At 41.1% G+C, this 17,017-nt stretch overlaps 1 protein-coding gene across 1 annotated transcript in view; it reads right to left on the bottom strand.

The window, feature by feature from the left end:
• The window catches only part of plxnd1 (plexin D1), a 74,020-nt gene that overhangs the window by 43,433 nt on the left and 13,570 nt on the right, over window positions 1-17,017 (bottom strand). The window contains exons 3-9 of the mRNA XM_073819063.1: window positions 16,832-16,963; window positions 16,341-16,441; window positions 10,886-11,015; window positions 8,251-8,428; window positions 7,896-8,004; window positions 5,002-5,101; window positions 173-271 (exon numbers count right to left, since the gene is read on the bottom strand). Of these exons, the coding sequence (XP_073675164.1) occupies window positions 173-271; window positions 5,002-5,101; window positions 7,896-8,004; window positions 8,251-8,428; window positions 10,886-11,015; window positions 16,341-16,441; window positions 16,832-16,963 (849 nt within the window). The remainder of the gene's footprint in view (window positions 1-172; window positions 272-5,001; window positions 5,102-7,895; window positions 8,005-8,250; window positions 8,429-10,885; window positions 11,016-16,340; window positions 16,442-16,831; window positions 16,964-17,017) is intronic.

Raw genomic sequence — 17,017 nt, 5'->3', positions numbered from 1 at the left:
ACAGGCTCTTCATACACCATATTATTTTATATAGACAGCAGCAAGGAGTGACTGAATAGAGTCAAATAAGCAATGAGCCGTGTGAACCAAAGCCATCAATACTGTGACAGAGCTCTGACAAGACCACTGGTGTGTGTGTGTGTGTGTGTGTGTGCAGACAGTAGAGTCCTACATGCTCTATGTTCTTGAGCTCCAGGGTGAAGACATGAGTGCTTCCAGTGGGCAGTGGAGGAACATCATAGGCCACCATCCTGGGACAGGACGTGGAATTCTGGGACAGAAACAAAAGGTGAGAACAAATGAGATCCATTGAAAACAATACTGACCAGTGTTTAGAGAACTATGAATGCAAGCAGTCTTGTGTGTGTGTGAGGGAAAAAGGCAACACTAGAGGAAGGGTGGGCACAGTGAAAATGCAAACAGCAGTTATTTATGGCTGTACAAACACAATCACACCACATTCTGCGCCTCACAATGTTTTTATGGAAAGATGGAGTGTTAGCATATGAGAAAAAGACAACAAATCTTTTTTTTCCTGATGTGTTTTGACCAAAGTGTCTCTTGAATTGCCACATATTTCCCAGTAGACTGTTTTTACGCAGCACAATTCAGCAATGCATGTAGTTGTTTCAAAATCACATAGAAATCATACTTTTGTACTGTATAAATAAACATAAAACTTCCTCTCCTGTCCAGCCATAACAATTACTAAAACTAAACTGCTACATTTCTGAAATCTTCATGGTTATGAGGTATAGATATGGCAATCTATAGTTACATATCAGCATCTAGGTAACTAGAGATGTTTCTATAACAGTTATATAACAGTAGATATATTTAAACAGCTATCCATGCTTTATGTTACTGATATGTGAGAGCTATGAAGATGCTGTGAGCAATGACAGCAAACAACTGACACTTTATGCTCCACTTTAACTTCCTGTCTAGACAATATCTGTCCTCCAGGCCAGCACACACGTGCTACCCCTTCTAACCTCTGGCTATCCGATGGCCTCCATGGACATCGGTCCAAACTCAGGGCAGCCGAGAGAAAATAGTGCAAATCAAGACAGCCAATAGACCTGAGTATGTATCAGTTTTTGCTTTTGCTTTCTCTGCTGTAGTCAACACTGACAAATCTTCATAACAAGATCAACAGCGCTTCAGACACATGTAATCTCTTCAAAATATTCAATTCTATCATCCTCTTTAGCAGCTGATGATTTCGCCACATTCTTCACAGACAAAACCAGAGCAATCAGCAGTCAGTTCTCAGCTCCACACATAGGGACTTAAACCGACCTCATCCACTGCTAAAACTCCCTTCTGCTCCTTATGTTCCCTCACTGATCCAGAAATATTAAAACTTCTCCTCTCCAGCCATCCTAAAACATGCCCTCTAGACCCAAAACACCTTCTCCAAGCAATCTCTCCTCACAGGCATTTTCCCCATCGCATTTAAGCAGGCTCGGGTAACCCCACTGCTCAAAAGAACCTACATTAATCACTTCACTTATAGATAGCTACAGACCTGTCTCTCTCCTTCCATTCATAGTGAAAACACTTAAATGAGAATAACATATAATAAGTGGCCACTCAACTTCGACTGCATTACTGTCAGTCACTGAATCCCTGCTGATTGTAAAAACTGCTTCAAATCATTAGTTAGATCAGTCTGCAGTCTTCAACATCATCGACCATCAGATCCTTCTGTCCACCCTCTCATCACAGGAACTCCACTTCGCTGCTTTAAATCTCACAGGTGGGTCTTTCAGAGTGTCCTGGGAAGGGGAGGTATTTAAAACACATCAACTGGTCACTGGTGTTCCTCAGGGATCCGTTCTAGGACCCCTGCTCTTCTCCATATACACTACATCACTGGGTCCCATCATACAGGAACATGGCTTCTCCTACCATTGCTATGCTGATGAGACACAGCTCTATCTTTCATTTCAACCAAAAGATCCAACGGTAGCTGCAGAGACCTCAGGCTGTCTGGCGGACATCTCAGCATGGATGAAAGATCATCACCTACAGCTAAACCTGGCAAAGACCAAGCTTCTCGTCTTCCCTGCCACTCCAACTCTACACCATCCAGCGAGGTTCATCAACAATTACAATTCAGTCAGAGATCTTGGAGTAATCTGATGACCAGCTGACCTCCAAGGACCACATTGCAAACTCGATCATGCAGGTTTCATGCAGGTGCATCAGGAACATCAGAAGATCAGGCCCTTTCTAATGGAGCATGCTGAACAACTTTTTTCCCAGGCCACTGTCATTTCTAATCTGGACTACTGCAATGCTCTTCTAGCTGGACTTCCATCATGCACAATCAAACCTCTGCAAATGATTCAGAATGCAGCAGCTTGACTGGTCCTCAACAAGCCCAAAAGGGAGAAGGAGGCACAAAAATCACTTTCCAGAACATTTTCGTTCACCGTTCCTGGCTGGTGGAATAATCTTTATATCTATATATTATACTATATATTTCAATGATGTCAAGTGGTTGCACTCAGAGATCTACTGCTGCTACCAGTTGCTATTTTTACAACAACACAACTCAACAATAGCACATTAAAATACTGATGTGATGACCACAGCTATTGAAAGAGCGTACAGGTGCCAATAATTGTGAGTGTATGCTTAAACCAAATGCAGTACCATCGATTTTTCTTCACAAGAAGTCCAAACACCCCCAGAGGTCTAGTGAAATCAACACTGAGAAACTCCTTCATTGGCTGTGGCGTCTTGACAACTATTGTTTCTTGTCTCTGCTGTTTGTTAGCTCTTTCAGTAGCTGTGGTCTACTAATTACCTAGAAGGCATCAGGGCTAAAGTGGAGAGAACAAAGATGTTGGTCTTTAGGAAGTTTTATTCGTCCATAGGCATCTTCCCGCTCTTTTCTCCTCTTCTTATTGCTAGGAAAGCAGTGAAGACTTACATCGCTTCTCTTCGACTGAAAATTACAACCAAAAGCCATACAATGTGGCATCGTATCAGTATTTTATTTTCCGAGCTTGGCTTCAGTAAAAATAGCAACAGGTAGCGCCAGTAGCTCACAGAGTGCAACCATGGATTTTTAAATAACAAACATTTTTTATGTTTTTTTTTTTTTTTTTTTTTACAATTTATATTATTTTAAGCCATAAAGGTTTTAATACACAGGGTTCCCTTTAAAACATTTCTCTGTGTCGCACTGAAACTCATAACGGAGTGTAATGTGTTGTTCACTCTCAGTGTTTCAGCATGTGTGTTATGGTCAGTATCACAGTAAATCATCTGCTTCTGTTGCCAGTTTTCCATTTCAGGGAAATTACTGTTATAGTGGAACAGTCTGAAATAATCCTGTAAAGCAAATTAGTTGAATAAATTAGTCTGATTCTTTATGGTTAGTCACCTGAATGAATTTAATGACACAGTTTAATGAAGTTACTTGTATTGCCCTCCTTAAGTCTTTATTATGCCTTCGATTACCAGGAGCACGAGTAAGTGTGTTCAACAGCGAGCTGCTCAAGCGTATCTGTGAGTGTGTTTGTGTAAAGTATGTCTCTGGACAAACATAGAAACACAGCCTGTTTCATTTTAAGGTTCAGACAGAGGATGAACAATTTAAAAAAAATAAATATGAAAACTAATTCAAATGAAAAAAGTCATTATGATTGTTTTGGTGCAACAAACTTTGTCTAACATTGTATGGTTAAACTACCATTAATAGTGTAATTGGGGTGAATATTAACTTATCGGCAGTGTTTTCTGTAAGCAGACTAAGGCTAAGGATGAAATGAGGTTCAACATTCATCAATGCACAGTTAGAACATGTGAAGTGTCAGCTGTCTCACATACAGCGTTCCTCTTTCCACAGAATGAATGTCTTACACAATCTGTTTCATTCCTGAAAGCATAAAGCTCTGTTGCGGTACTGTAAGGAATCATAGTTGTGCTCTACAGTGAAGGCTGCTCCATAAGATAGGCAGCACAATCCAGTATGGTGGATGAAGAGAAAGACAAGCTGATGTATGACAGCTTAACAACGGTTGAGGAATCACATTCATAATCTTGCACACAGAGGATGTGTTTGTTTTTTATGACTTCCCTTTGGGGATTTTTTATGTGATTTTAGCTCTTATCTATGTGTAAATATCTCTGATTCATCATCATTTGTCACTGAAAACAGTGGCATGAGTTATGTGTCACATATAGTTTCAGTTTAAACTCGTTTAGCTCTAGTTTTAGTTTGTTTAAAAGCAAATAACAGTGAATAGCTTCACTGACTGTTATTCTGCATTTTATTCATTTTTCTAGTGAACAGAAAAACACATCACAATAAACATTAAGGCCTTTTAAAGTTGTCTTTATTAATAGCAGCAGAGAATGTAATTCCAGCATGCATTGCAAAAACGCTCAGGGCAATGATTGACTCTGGGTAGCAGACAGAGCAAAAGAAATGTTTAGTGTAATACTGAAATCTGCTTACTTAATCAATATATTTGCTTTAGACACAAGCCAAAATGTCACTCAATGAAGCACTGAATAATAAAATGTTTTTAGGTTTATCGTGAAAAGCTGAAAAAACAAAAACAAAAAAATATTACATTGGCCTACACAAGTGACATTTTGGCTTGTGTCTAAAGCAAATATATTGATTAAGCAGGCAGATTTCAGACTTACACTGAACATTTCTCTTGCTACGTCCACTACCTTGAATTAATTATTTTTCTGAGCTTGTTGCAGTGCATGCTGGGATTGCATTCTGTGCTGAAGGACACATTATTTAAGCATCATGTCTATGATGAGGTGTAGATGGACACCTCTCTAGGGTTTGGACAGAGAATCAATCTATATTGCTTTCTCTGGGATATGCAATATAGACATTGAAGATATTTCTGTCTCATCTGACACTGTAAATCATATTTGTGACTTCTTATACCCCTTCATTTAAACCCCAGTGTATGGATCTATGTGAATGCTGTGCTGTGACGTGAGTGTGTGACGGCTCACCTCCAGAAAGATACCCGGTGTGTTGTCTTTGCTGGAAACACACACATTCAGCTTTGGGTCCCAGTAACAGCGCCATGGTGTACTCAGACAGCTTGTGCACCTGCAGCACCACAAACACACAGAAACATCCTCATTCTCTGCTCATGCCTTACTGAGGGCCAGGAATGGACCTTCATAAATCAGGTTGTGTTACATGACTTTTTGCAGAAAAGCAGAATTCTGAACATCACTGTTTTTAACATTCGCTAGGACACATTTTTTAGTACCATTTGTGACCCTGGAGCACAAAACCTTAAGTAGCAGGGTATAATTGTAGCAATTGCTAAAAATACATTGTATGAGTCAAACTGATCGATTTTTCAGAATTTAGCAAAAATCATTAGGACATTAAATAAAAATCATGTTCCATGAAGATATTTTGTAAATTTCCTACCGTGAATATACCAAAATGTAATTTCAAACTTCATTTGCACAACTTTAAAGGTGATTTTTTTTTATATTTAGATTTTTTTGCACCCTCAGATTCCAGATTTTCAAATAGTTTTATCATAGCCAAATATTGTCCTATCCTTACAAATCATACATCAATAGAAAGCTTATTCATTTGGCTTTCAGGTGTACCCTTATGACAGGTTTCGTGGTCCAGGGTCACATTTCTCAATAATTCCAGTGATATTATTTATCTGTGTTGTGTTGTGCTATGGACTATTTTTAAAACAACATCTTTATCATCGTTATCATCATGTTCAGCCACATTGAATGGTCTTGATAGTATTTCATTGTTTAAATTTGGAATATATTTCAATATTACAGTATTACTGTAGAAATGCAACAAACTGTCTTATTTGGTTTTCTGTTATGTTTAGGAACTTTATTTTAAGAATGTAAAGTTACATATTTGCCTGAAGGTTCACATAGTTTGGGGGGTGGTTCTGAGTAAAAGATGACACAATGTATTTTGTGCCAAAGCAATGATAAATGATCCACAGATTAGCCACATAGATGCTGTTGTGCTCACATAAAAGTACTGGCAAACGGGCCTAAGGGATTGTTACGAACTGTAGAAGGAAGCAGTTAATGTGTCTGTGGAAGCATAAGTGTGTTCTTTCAGCAGTGCTTCTCAAACTTTTTTGATCACATCCTCTGTTAAACCTTTAAATAAATCTTTTGGGCGACTCACTTTGAGAAGCTCTGTCTTACAGCTTTAAAAGAGTGTTTATGCGTGTGGACAAGACCAGTCCAATGAAGTACTGCTAACTGCTTAGTGACCTTCCCACAGAGATAACACAGTTTATGTGAATGTGAGGAGCGGTCGAGTCTCTCAGTAAACATGTGCAGGTGTGAAACATGCTGACTAACAGAACTGGGATCAGACAGTGACTGTGAAACAGTGCTTTCATCCTCACAAACACAGATGAGCTTCAGCGGAGCCACACAATTACCCCAGCATTCATTAAACCGCTATCACTGACAGAGAGAGGCAGTGTGTGTTTGTTTAAGATAAACTCCAGCACTGCTGTGTGTGTGTGTGTGTGTGTGTGTGTGTGTGTGTGTGTGTGTGTGTGTGTGTGTGTGTGTGTGTGTGTGTGTGTGTGTGTGTGTGTGTGTGTGTCTGTGTGTGTGTGTGTGTGTGTGTGTGTGTGTGTGTGTGTGTGTGTGTGTGTGTGTTTGTTTTTGTGACATATCAGGACACAAATTGGTGTAATAACATGGGTATGACATAGGTATTACAAGGAGAGGGTGACTTATGAGGACATTGCCCATGTCCCCACTTTTCAAAAGGCTTATAAATCATACAGAATACGTTTTTTTGAGAATGTAAAGATATGCACAGTCTCCTGTGAGGGCTAGGTTTAGGTGTAGGGTAGGTGTAGGGTGATAGCAAATATCGTTTGTACAGTATAAAAACCATTATGTCTATGGAATGTCCCCACAATTCACAAAAACAAACATGTGTGTGTGTGTGTGTGTGTGTGTGTGTGTGTGTGTGTGAGAGAGAGAGAGTGAGAGAGTGAGTGGGGTGTTACTGTGGTCAGAGACTGTATCTCACGCTGGAGTGACTGATGTCTGATTGGGAGTCTCTCTGGGGGGCCGACTGTGTGTGTGTGTGTGTGTGTGTGTGTGTGTGTGTGTGTGTTTGAGAATATCCAGGCATCATCTCAAACACCCATACCATAAACAAGTCTTTCTATCTTTGTTAAAAACACCTACACTTCAACTCATGCTTATCATGACATGATTTTGTAAAGTTCTTTTTTTTTTGTGGTGAAATGTTTCTAGTGTTAGTGGTTGACAGTGGTGTGATGTGCTCGGGTGGAGAAGCTGCGCTCAGTTTAGCGGTTTTCAGAATCATATATAGACGAGTGTGAAGAGTGAGAACTGCTGTGAATGATCTAAACGACATGAACATGCGGATGATGCAGAAGATGCTGTTATAGATGTGAAGTTATACATTGCACAGCTTCTCCTGCGGCCCTGAGCTTATTATCACCTTCACAGACGCCCGCATGTAAATGAACTCACACACACCTGACTGACATGCAGCACTTTACACAGTTATTTCCATCTGAAGTCACTCTTGAACACTGTGCTGAATGAAGACTCTATGCTAATAACAATCTGCGCTCTATGATTATATCACATATGGTGCAACAGTAGAAATGAGGGCATAGATTGAACTATACCTTCACTACACCACAGAATACAGATTTGTATGGAAGATACGTTAGCATGACGTAAATATCTTGTCCTGCGAGGATTCTAGTCATAGCCATAACAGCATTAAATCATTTTACAGCTCTATTTGTGAGTAAGTCTTGACTATATGTGTGTGTGTGTGTGTGTGTGTGTGTGTGTGTGTGTGTGTGTGTGTGTGTGTGTGTGTGTTTACTCACGCTGTTTTGAGGTGTATTTCTCCCGTTCGTTTGCACTCGTAAATGATGAAACTTCCAGAAACCACAGGAACACCATTAACCCTGATGGCCACAGGGACTGTAACGTGATCTAAACACAGACAAATTATTATACACTACATATAAGACACTAAACCTATTCTGGGGTGAAATTTCAATAATGTCTCGGCATCTGCTGAAAAAAATATATGGCAAAGGCTGTACGTTGTGTGTTTCTGGCTGCTTTTTGTCTCGTCTTGCACTGAACTGCTTTTGAAAGCCTTAGAAATGTTCAGTACATTCAGTACACTGGGATTATTTCCCCAAGATTCAGAGCAGCGTGTGTTTGTGTACGTACCTGTGCCGAAGGGGATGTTGGGATACATGTGAGAGGGTGGCAGAGGGCAGGTCTGGATCTGTTCTGTGCCGTAGTCCAGATGTACGGTGGCGTTTGTGGCGATTCCTGTGCCGTAATAACACTCCACCTGCAGACCCTGGAGGTCCGGCATGCTGCCGTTGATCAGGATCCCCACATTCTGAGAGAAGCACATGATCAGCACACACTGCCTCCACATCGTAAAACACACAGCCACAGCTCATCCCCAAAACCACAACACAGATAGAGGAAATCTGTCTGCTTAACCGTCTTGAAAATCATGTCCCTGCTGTAAAAAACAATAGGTTTTAGCTGGTCAGCAGGCTGGTTTTAGAGGGGTTTTGGCCAGGCTGGGAGACCAGCTAAAACCAGCTACTTCCAGCTTAAACCAGCTAAGATCAGCCAACCAGCATAGGCTGGTTTAAGCTTTTTTTTTTTTTTTTTTTTTTTTTTTTAGCAGGGGTCATATGGCAAAACATTCTAAAATACAGCAACAATTATTCTAAACACAGCTTCAAAAACATAATGGCTTTTTGTTCTTTGGATTTTAGGGTGAGAAATGACCTTGGAATTATAAGGTTCTATCTGATGTTGAGTTATTCACATATTTTTTATTTACCTTACGTGATGTTTCTTTTGTACGCTGTGTACATTTAGGGCCTTTTTTTAGAAAACAAAAAGGGTTCTAACTATAGGTCTATAGGAACCCAAAAACTTTGAAGCTCAATATCTCAAAACTGCTCAGAATTCTGAAAGAACCTTATAATTCCAAGGCGGTGGTTTGCTGATGACATTCAGCCTGTAGTGTGTAATCCAGCAGAGTATTTCTGAGCGTGAGCCGTGTTTGAATCTGAAGACGCAACGATCACAGGCTGAGCTGATGAACTTCTCCGGCCTGCTCTTCAGACACTCATCTCTGCTATCACACGCCACATTGAGCTCTATTGTTGTCAGGATGGCAGACTTCCTGACAGCGCTGCCTGTTTCCTGTTTCCTGCTTCCTGTTTGGGCTGAAGAGTCATTTCCTCTGGCGGCGGACAGATCCATCCAGGACAGAAACTCACCTAATTACCTAATCTCATAAATGTCCCACAAGATCTTCCAGTCTACCACATGTAAGAGCAAACCTTACAACAAACCATCTAAGCTACATATTGTCTTAAAATGTTCAATATCTGCTGTATTGTAGGATGCACAGATGAAATAGTTCAGTGTCAGTATTCTGTTGAGATGTGTTGTGTTTCACACACTCTGGATTGGTCACCTGTAAATTTACTAAGAGCAATCTGCAGCCCGTTTACGGTGTTGTTTATTTGTGTGACTGTTGTTTCACTCGCAAATCAGTCCACAGCATAAACATGCTCTTAAAGTGAGTACTGACCGCAATGAGCATGAGCAATACTGATTGATTGATCCTTACAGACACATATCAACATGAAATCCTCAGACTGGCAATTGTATTACTTATTCATCCTGCATACACTGCAAAAAATGCTTTTCTTACTTAGATTTTTTGTCTTGTTTCCAGCCAAAATATCTAAAAATTCTTGAATAAGGAAGGATTTTCTAGACAAGTAAAAATTTGTGTCTTGTTTTTATTAAAAACAAGTCAAAATTAAGTGAGTTTTTGCTTAAAACAAGCAAAATAATCTGCCTATGGAGTAAGAAAAATAATCTAGTTGTCTGCTTGAAATAAGATTTTTTTTCTTACCCCATTGGCAGATTATTTTGCTTGTTTTAAGCAAAAACTCACTTCATTTTGACTTGTTTTTACTAAAAACAAGATAATAATTTTTCCTTGTCTAGAAAATCCTTCCTGATTCAAGATTTTTTAGATATTTTGGCTGGAAACAAGACAAAAAATCTAAGTAAGAAAAGCATTTTTTGCAGTGTATTAATGCAGATAATAAGCTTTCAAATGAAAATATTCAAAGAGGATCGAGTGATGATAGGAAGGGAGAAACATCTGGAGTAATTTCTCATAAATAAAGGCAAAGGTAAAGCACATGTTTCATTATGGGTTATGGGATGATGCTTGCTGTATCTAAATTAAAGTTGTTATAAGGTTGATCATGTTCTGTATTTTTGCTACAGTAGTCTTATAATCTGCAGTTTCCCTATTAAACATTAAAAATAGTCAAATATATTGTTAACTGTCTGTAATTAGTTTACTCTCAACATTTAACAAAGGAATTGGTATTGGCAGTACAAGCCCTGATGGTTTTGCTGTCATATTAATATATTAAAGAAACATTATTTACTAAATACTCGCTTTATTCTGATTTTAAATCATATTAATCATTTAATGTCAGGTGCAATTAATCATAATTAATCAAGGACAGCTCTGTGATTCATGAGTTAACATCCATAGCCCTAATCTGACATTTCTTGTTTATTAGCTGTTTTAATAGATCTGCTCTGTGTCTGAGAGCAGAGAGAGGTCTGTTTGTGTAATGATGAAACCCTGAGAGGAAACATGTGACTACTGTCTACATGATGCTCTGATTTCACAAAAGCTGTAGTTGAGTGAGTTTGTGGACATGTGTGTGTGTGTGTGTGTGTGTGTGTGTGTGTGTGTGTGTGTGTGTGTGTGTGTGTGTGTGTGTGTGTGTTGTACCCTCATGTTTGCGGAGATGCTGATCTCTGAGGGCGTGATGGTCATGGTAGGACACTGCTGGATGCCGTCCCCTGCGCTGATCCACGAGCGGCTCAGAGTCCCGCTGGAGCAGTCCTTCTGAACCGAACACCTGCGGCACAACACACGCATAAAACACACAGAAATGCATGGGGGAGGCCAGCAACACCAGCACACACTGCAAACATGACCACTTGTGTTTGGAAAACAGGACAGAAAGCATAATGTCGCCGTCATACTAAACTTTGTGCTGTTCCTAATCCAATCATATGCATGAGAAAACAAGAGAAACACAGGCTCATGCTTATATTAGTTTAGATCTGGTGAACTCTGACCAGCAGATACACTAAAGGAGAAGACATGTGAGTGAGAGATGACCTGAATGTCTCTGCTGGATGAACACAAGTGTCATACTGATGCAGGAAACTGGAGGAAATGTGCACATTATTATGTTCATACATAGTATTATGCATTAATACAGAAGGCATCTTATCCTGTTTGCTGCATGCTCAAAGTAAAGTAATACAAGCGATATTCTGTATGGTAACAAAAACTAATAAAAATTAAAGCCGCAAGCAGCGTTGAAAGGGCCCTCGTACCCATGCTCATCGCCACCCGGTGGCTTTAGGAAAACAGCGAAAGGTGGGCAATATGAATTTAAGATAGTAAATATAGGAGGAATAGGTCAAAGTCAAATATATGTGCCAAACTTCCTGCTGCCAGATGGTGGCTCTATGACTATAACTGGATATACTTTGATCAAACATGAAGTTGCAGACTGAACATGATATGTCTGAGTTAGTGTAAAGCATGACATATCCTGTCACCAACAGGTGGCGCTATGATTATAATTATATCTTAATTAGGCCAGGACTGTTACATTCACGTCTGTTTTGTCATTGGTTTCTCCCGTTGTCTCCCCCTGTTGATCTGTGTAATTTGGTTTAGCCCTCGTTAGTGTTATTCCCTTCACCTGTCTGTAATCAGTTCTCACCCTTTATAAGTCAATCTTTGTTTTCAGTCTCTTGTCGGTCCTTAATGTTATCACAACGTGTGTGGAAGTTCTCTGTGTTCCTGCCTGTTCCTTCTTGAAGATTTATATTAAATATATTGTTTGTTTTGTATCTCGTCTCACGTCTTGTTCGTCCAGCACGCTACCGTAACAGAAGGACCGACCAAAACAGTTCACGGCATTTCCCCCTGCGTTTTGTTTTTTCGTTTTTCTCAGTGTTTGTTTTGTTTTTTCTTTATGGATAACCCTGCCGTTCTCATCATTCTCCTGGAGCAGAGGAACCACACCAGAGACTTTGTGCAACTCATACCACTCACGCACTACCCGGACAGCTGCCTGTGCACGTTTTACCGTGCTGGACTAAACATCGCCACCAAAGCGCGGCTGTCCAGGGAGGGTCCTCGAGAGGACATCGCCGATTACATCGAGTGGGTGCTGGCGTCCTATGAATCTTCTTGGACTATCAGCATCGTCGAGGAGGACGTCAGCCCCACTCAAGACCCAGAGCCCAGCCCACCATCACCCCGACAAGCGGAGTGTGAGCCCGAGCCCATCGCGGAGGAGGAACCTGAGCCCCGAGCGACAGAGCCAGAGTCCTGTACGTCCGACCAGGTGCGAGAGCCGGCCACTACATCCACGACGGTGGATGTGGAGCAAGTGAGGGCAATGGAGAGACCTGCCCACTGCACCACCGCTGACGGTGAGATGGACAATAACTCTGGGGACTTAATTGACTTCTTTTCTGAAGCTATGGACGATAATTCTGGTGATTTAATAGACTTCAATACCGAATTATCTATCTGTCATGATCAATCTACCTGTCTGGATTTCCCACCCACCCCCCCTCTTCTGCCTATGTCTCCGTATGAATGGCCACCGCTGTCCCCTGACAGCCCCTCTGCTCACCCTCAGTCCACCACCTGTGCAGTGGGCTCGCCGCAGGTCTGCCAGTTTCCATCGGCGTCCAGGCTGGAGGATCCATCAGCTCCGCCTCCAGCCTCAGAGTCCAGAACTCCGCCGCGGACCTCCGGATCTCCACCTTCGCCTCGGTCGCCAGAGCCTCCAGTTCCGCCTTGGCCCTCCGGATCCTCGGTGTCGCCCAGGATCTTCGGCTCTCCATCTCCGCCTTGGGCTCCTCTGCCAGCTGCTCCGCCTCTGTCGGTTGGCCCCCTGGAGTCGTCAGCCCCTCCTCCACCATGGCTCCTCCCTCCGTCGGCTCCACCGTTGGTCGACATCACAGCTGCACTCTGGGTCTGGCTCAGCCTCTCCTGCTCCGGGTCCCTCCTGTGTCCTCCCTGGCTCCTCCCACCGTCGTCGCCCCCTTGGACTGTCTTGTCGGCCACTTGGACTTTTGTTTTGGTCCCCCTCCTGGGGTTGGGTCCTCCGCCGAAGCCCCCTCCCTCATGGACTCTGTTTATTTGGTTCTCCGCCCCTTTTGTCTGTTTTGTTTTTCTATGGCGCGAGGATGCGCCAATTCGGAGGGGGGCATAATGTTACATTCACGTCTATTTTGTCATTGGTTTCTCCCGTTGTCTCCCCCCGTTGATCTGTGTAATTTGGTTTAGCCCTCGTTAGTGTTATTCCCTTCACCTGTCTGTAATCAGTTCTCACCCTTTAAGTCAGTCTTTGTTTTCAGTCTCTTGGCAGTCCTTAATGTTATCACAACGTGTGTGGAAGTTCTCTGTGTTCCTGCCTGTTCCTGCCTGTTTCATCTTGAAGATTTATATTAAATATATTGTTTGTTTTGTATCTCGTCTTGTTTGTCCAGCACGCTACCGTAACAAGGACTCTTATCGAACGTGTGAAGTTTGGGGCAGATCGGACATTTTATGGCTGAGTTATAACAACTTCTATTTCAATGGTGAAACATCAAAATTTATCAGGCAACCACGGACACGCCCTTCAACGAAAACTCAAGATCTTCGCAATTTAAAATCACTAAGGCCTTTAGATTAGACTGATTAAATATAATGTTGATATCATTTAATCTCTAGGAAGAGTTCGTTAAAATATGATGCCTGAAAATGGCAAAAAATGGCACAAAACTTGCCAAGAAAATTCTAAATAACAGATTTCCTGTTGGGTTTCAGGCTTCAAAACGGGAGACTTTTTTGTAGGTATTGGTGTGTTACATGTGTGTACCAAATTTCGTACATGTAAGTGAAACAGCTTGAGGGGCACATTTTGCTGAAATTTTATAGGTGGCACCATCGAGCCATTTTGCCACACCCACTTCTCAAACCTATATCAGATGTACATTTCACCACTCTTGATGTATGTGCAAAGTTTCATGAGTTTTCGAGCATGTTTAGACCCTCAGAAATGTGATTCATTTTAAAGATAATTCCTAATGAAATAAGACATTTTAGAATTTTTTTAGTCAAAGATTTCATGCTCTGTCTCCAATTATATTCCATAAATCATAAACAGCAGCAGCAAAGGTCATGGGTTCAACATCCGCAGAATGAACCACTCACTATGATGCAGTCTAAGACACTTCGGATGAAATCATCTGCCAAATGCATATATATATATATATATATATATATATTATATGTAAGTCGGCTTGCAATGAACGACACTATTGACCCCTTTTGTTCCTAATAAGTCCATTAAGCTAACACGCATATGAAACAGCATTAACTGAGCTCATTGTGCTCAGAAATCATCCTTTCATTTTATAATGGGGACTGTAGGGGACTAAAGGGCCTGAACATCATGAAGGTCTGTGTAGTTCAATGTAGTGAGCAATAAATCAGAGCTGATGTGGAGAACATGAGAAGCTTATAGAAACTCTATGAAATCAGAGAACATCCAGACGTGTGGTCTGAACAGTTGTGTTTGGGTTTTGTTGAATGAAGGTCAAATCATTTAAATGTAATCCAGTTGTCCAGTTAGTTAGGCTGACCAATCAAATATGAATTACAACAGACACTTTGATTTAATAAAATGCACTTACAATAGCGGCCTTTTCATGTATGCAGACTCTCTCACACACACACACACACACACACACACACACACGGGCTGAAAAGTCTCTCAGTGCAGTTTGACATTTTCCTCTGAAAGAGGCACTATCATGAGAACAATTAGCATGAGTCGGATAAATGTGAGAACTGAGTGAAGTGGCGAATCGCTGCGCTGCTTCATCTGAGCTTTTCACCCAGTGACTTTTGCATTCAATTCCAGACATTCAGGAAAACCCTTGAATAAAGATAAACTCTGCAGGAAATCCAGCCCAAAACATCTAAAGTTCTGAAACACGCAGCTCAACAATTTCCACATGTAATTTTGTCGTTCTTTGTCATTCTTTGCTCAACAGTCCCAAAAGGCTGCTTCTCCAAAAACCTTTGACTTTCTTTCTGCTGTCAAACATAAGAGTTGAAAACTAAAAAAAGGATTAAAAAGTACCATATAATCTGCCAATTAAAGGATTAGTTCACTTCCAGAACAAACATTTACAGATAATTTACTCACCCCCTTGTCATCCAAGATGTTCAAGTCTTTCTTTCTTCACTCGCAAAGAAATTATGTTTTTTGAGGAAAACATTCCAGGATTTCTCTCCATATAGTGGACTTCTATGGTGCCTTGGGTTTGAACTTCCAAAATGCAGTTTAAATGCAGCTTCAAAGGACTCTAAATCCCAGCCGAGGAAGAATCTAGCGAAACGATTGGTCATTTTCGAAAACAAATTAGCAGTTTAATTACTTTTCAACCTCAAATGCTCATCTTGCCTAGCTCTGTGATGTGCATGTGTAGTCTGTGTGATCCAGGTCAGTACAGTTAGGGTATGTCCAAAAACTCCCATCTCGTTTTCTTCTCCAACTTCAAAATCATCCTACATTGCTGCAGAAGTACTGACCCAATGTTTACAAAGTCAACATACAAAGAAGATCAAACGCCCTTTACAAAAAAAAGTTAAAACAGCGATATAGGACAATTTTGAAGTTGAAGACGAAAACAAGGATGGGAGTTTTTGAACATACCCTAACTGTACTGATCCAGATCACACAGACTACGCATGTGCATGACAGAGTTAGACAAGACGAGCATTTGAGGTTAAAAAGTATATAAATTGTCAATTTGTTTGAAAATATCCAATCGTTTCACTAGATAAGACCCTTCTTCCTCAGCTGGGATCGTTTAGAGCGCTTTGAAGCTGCATTTAAACTGCATTTCTGAAGTTCAAACTCAAGGCACCATAGAAGTCCACTATATGGAGAGAAATCCTGGAATGTTTTCCTCAAAAAACATAATTTCTTACAACTGAAGAAAGAAAGACATGAACATCTTGGATGACAAGGGGGTGAGTACATTATCAGTACATGTTTGTTCTGGAAGTGAACTAATCCTTTAAGATGTGATCCTGGAAAATCATCTGCAACATTCTTATCAAGCATTCATGAGTAAGTTCAGTGTTTTACCTTCTGTCCAGTGTGCACCAGCCGCAGTGGGCATCACCGGCACTCATACACTCATTGCACGAGCTGTACTGTCCACACGCCGACACCTGAACCCGCAGGAACTGAACACACACACACACACACACACACACACACACACACACACACACTCGTGAGTATCAGACTAACACACAGTCATATGTTGAGTTTCACAGCTCCATCAGTGCTCTCACGAGTATTAGATTATTCACACAATGCTCTCATCACCTCACATGCCAAACTCACTCACAGCTCAACGTGATAAACAGAGCGTCTGCACGTTAAATCACACACATCACACACACGGCTGAACATATCTTTATAATGTAATGAACTGTAATTAGCATTACTGACACTTTCTAACAGTTAAGCTGAGAATATCTCATATCACGCCAGTTGTGTTTCTGATATTGTTAATGTGAATATAAGGCTGGTGAAGTGCATGCAGTACACTCACAGCTCACAGTACTCACATGGTGTGTGGTCATCAGGTACAGGTAGTTGTGGTCGCTGGGGTCAAAGGTCATGATGTGGTGAACGGGTTCGTAAGCAGCGAGTTTGAGTGACCACTGATTAGCCACAGACAGGTTAGCCAGCAGAGACAGCTGTAGAGAAACACAAGATAAAACAATTCATTCAAACAATGCAGTGCACACCAC

Source organism: Garra rufa, chromosome 15, assembly GCF_049309525.1.
Source record: "Garra rufa chromosome 15, GarRuf1.0, whole genome shotgun sequence".
NCBI classification, from domain to species: Eukaryota; Metazoa; Chordata; class Actinopteri; order Cypriniformes; family Cyprinidae; genus Garra; species Garra rufa.
This window is presented reverse-complemented; position numbering and strand designations above follow the sequence as displayed.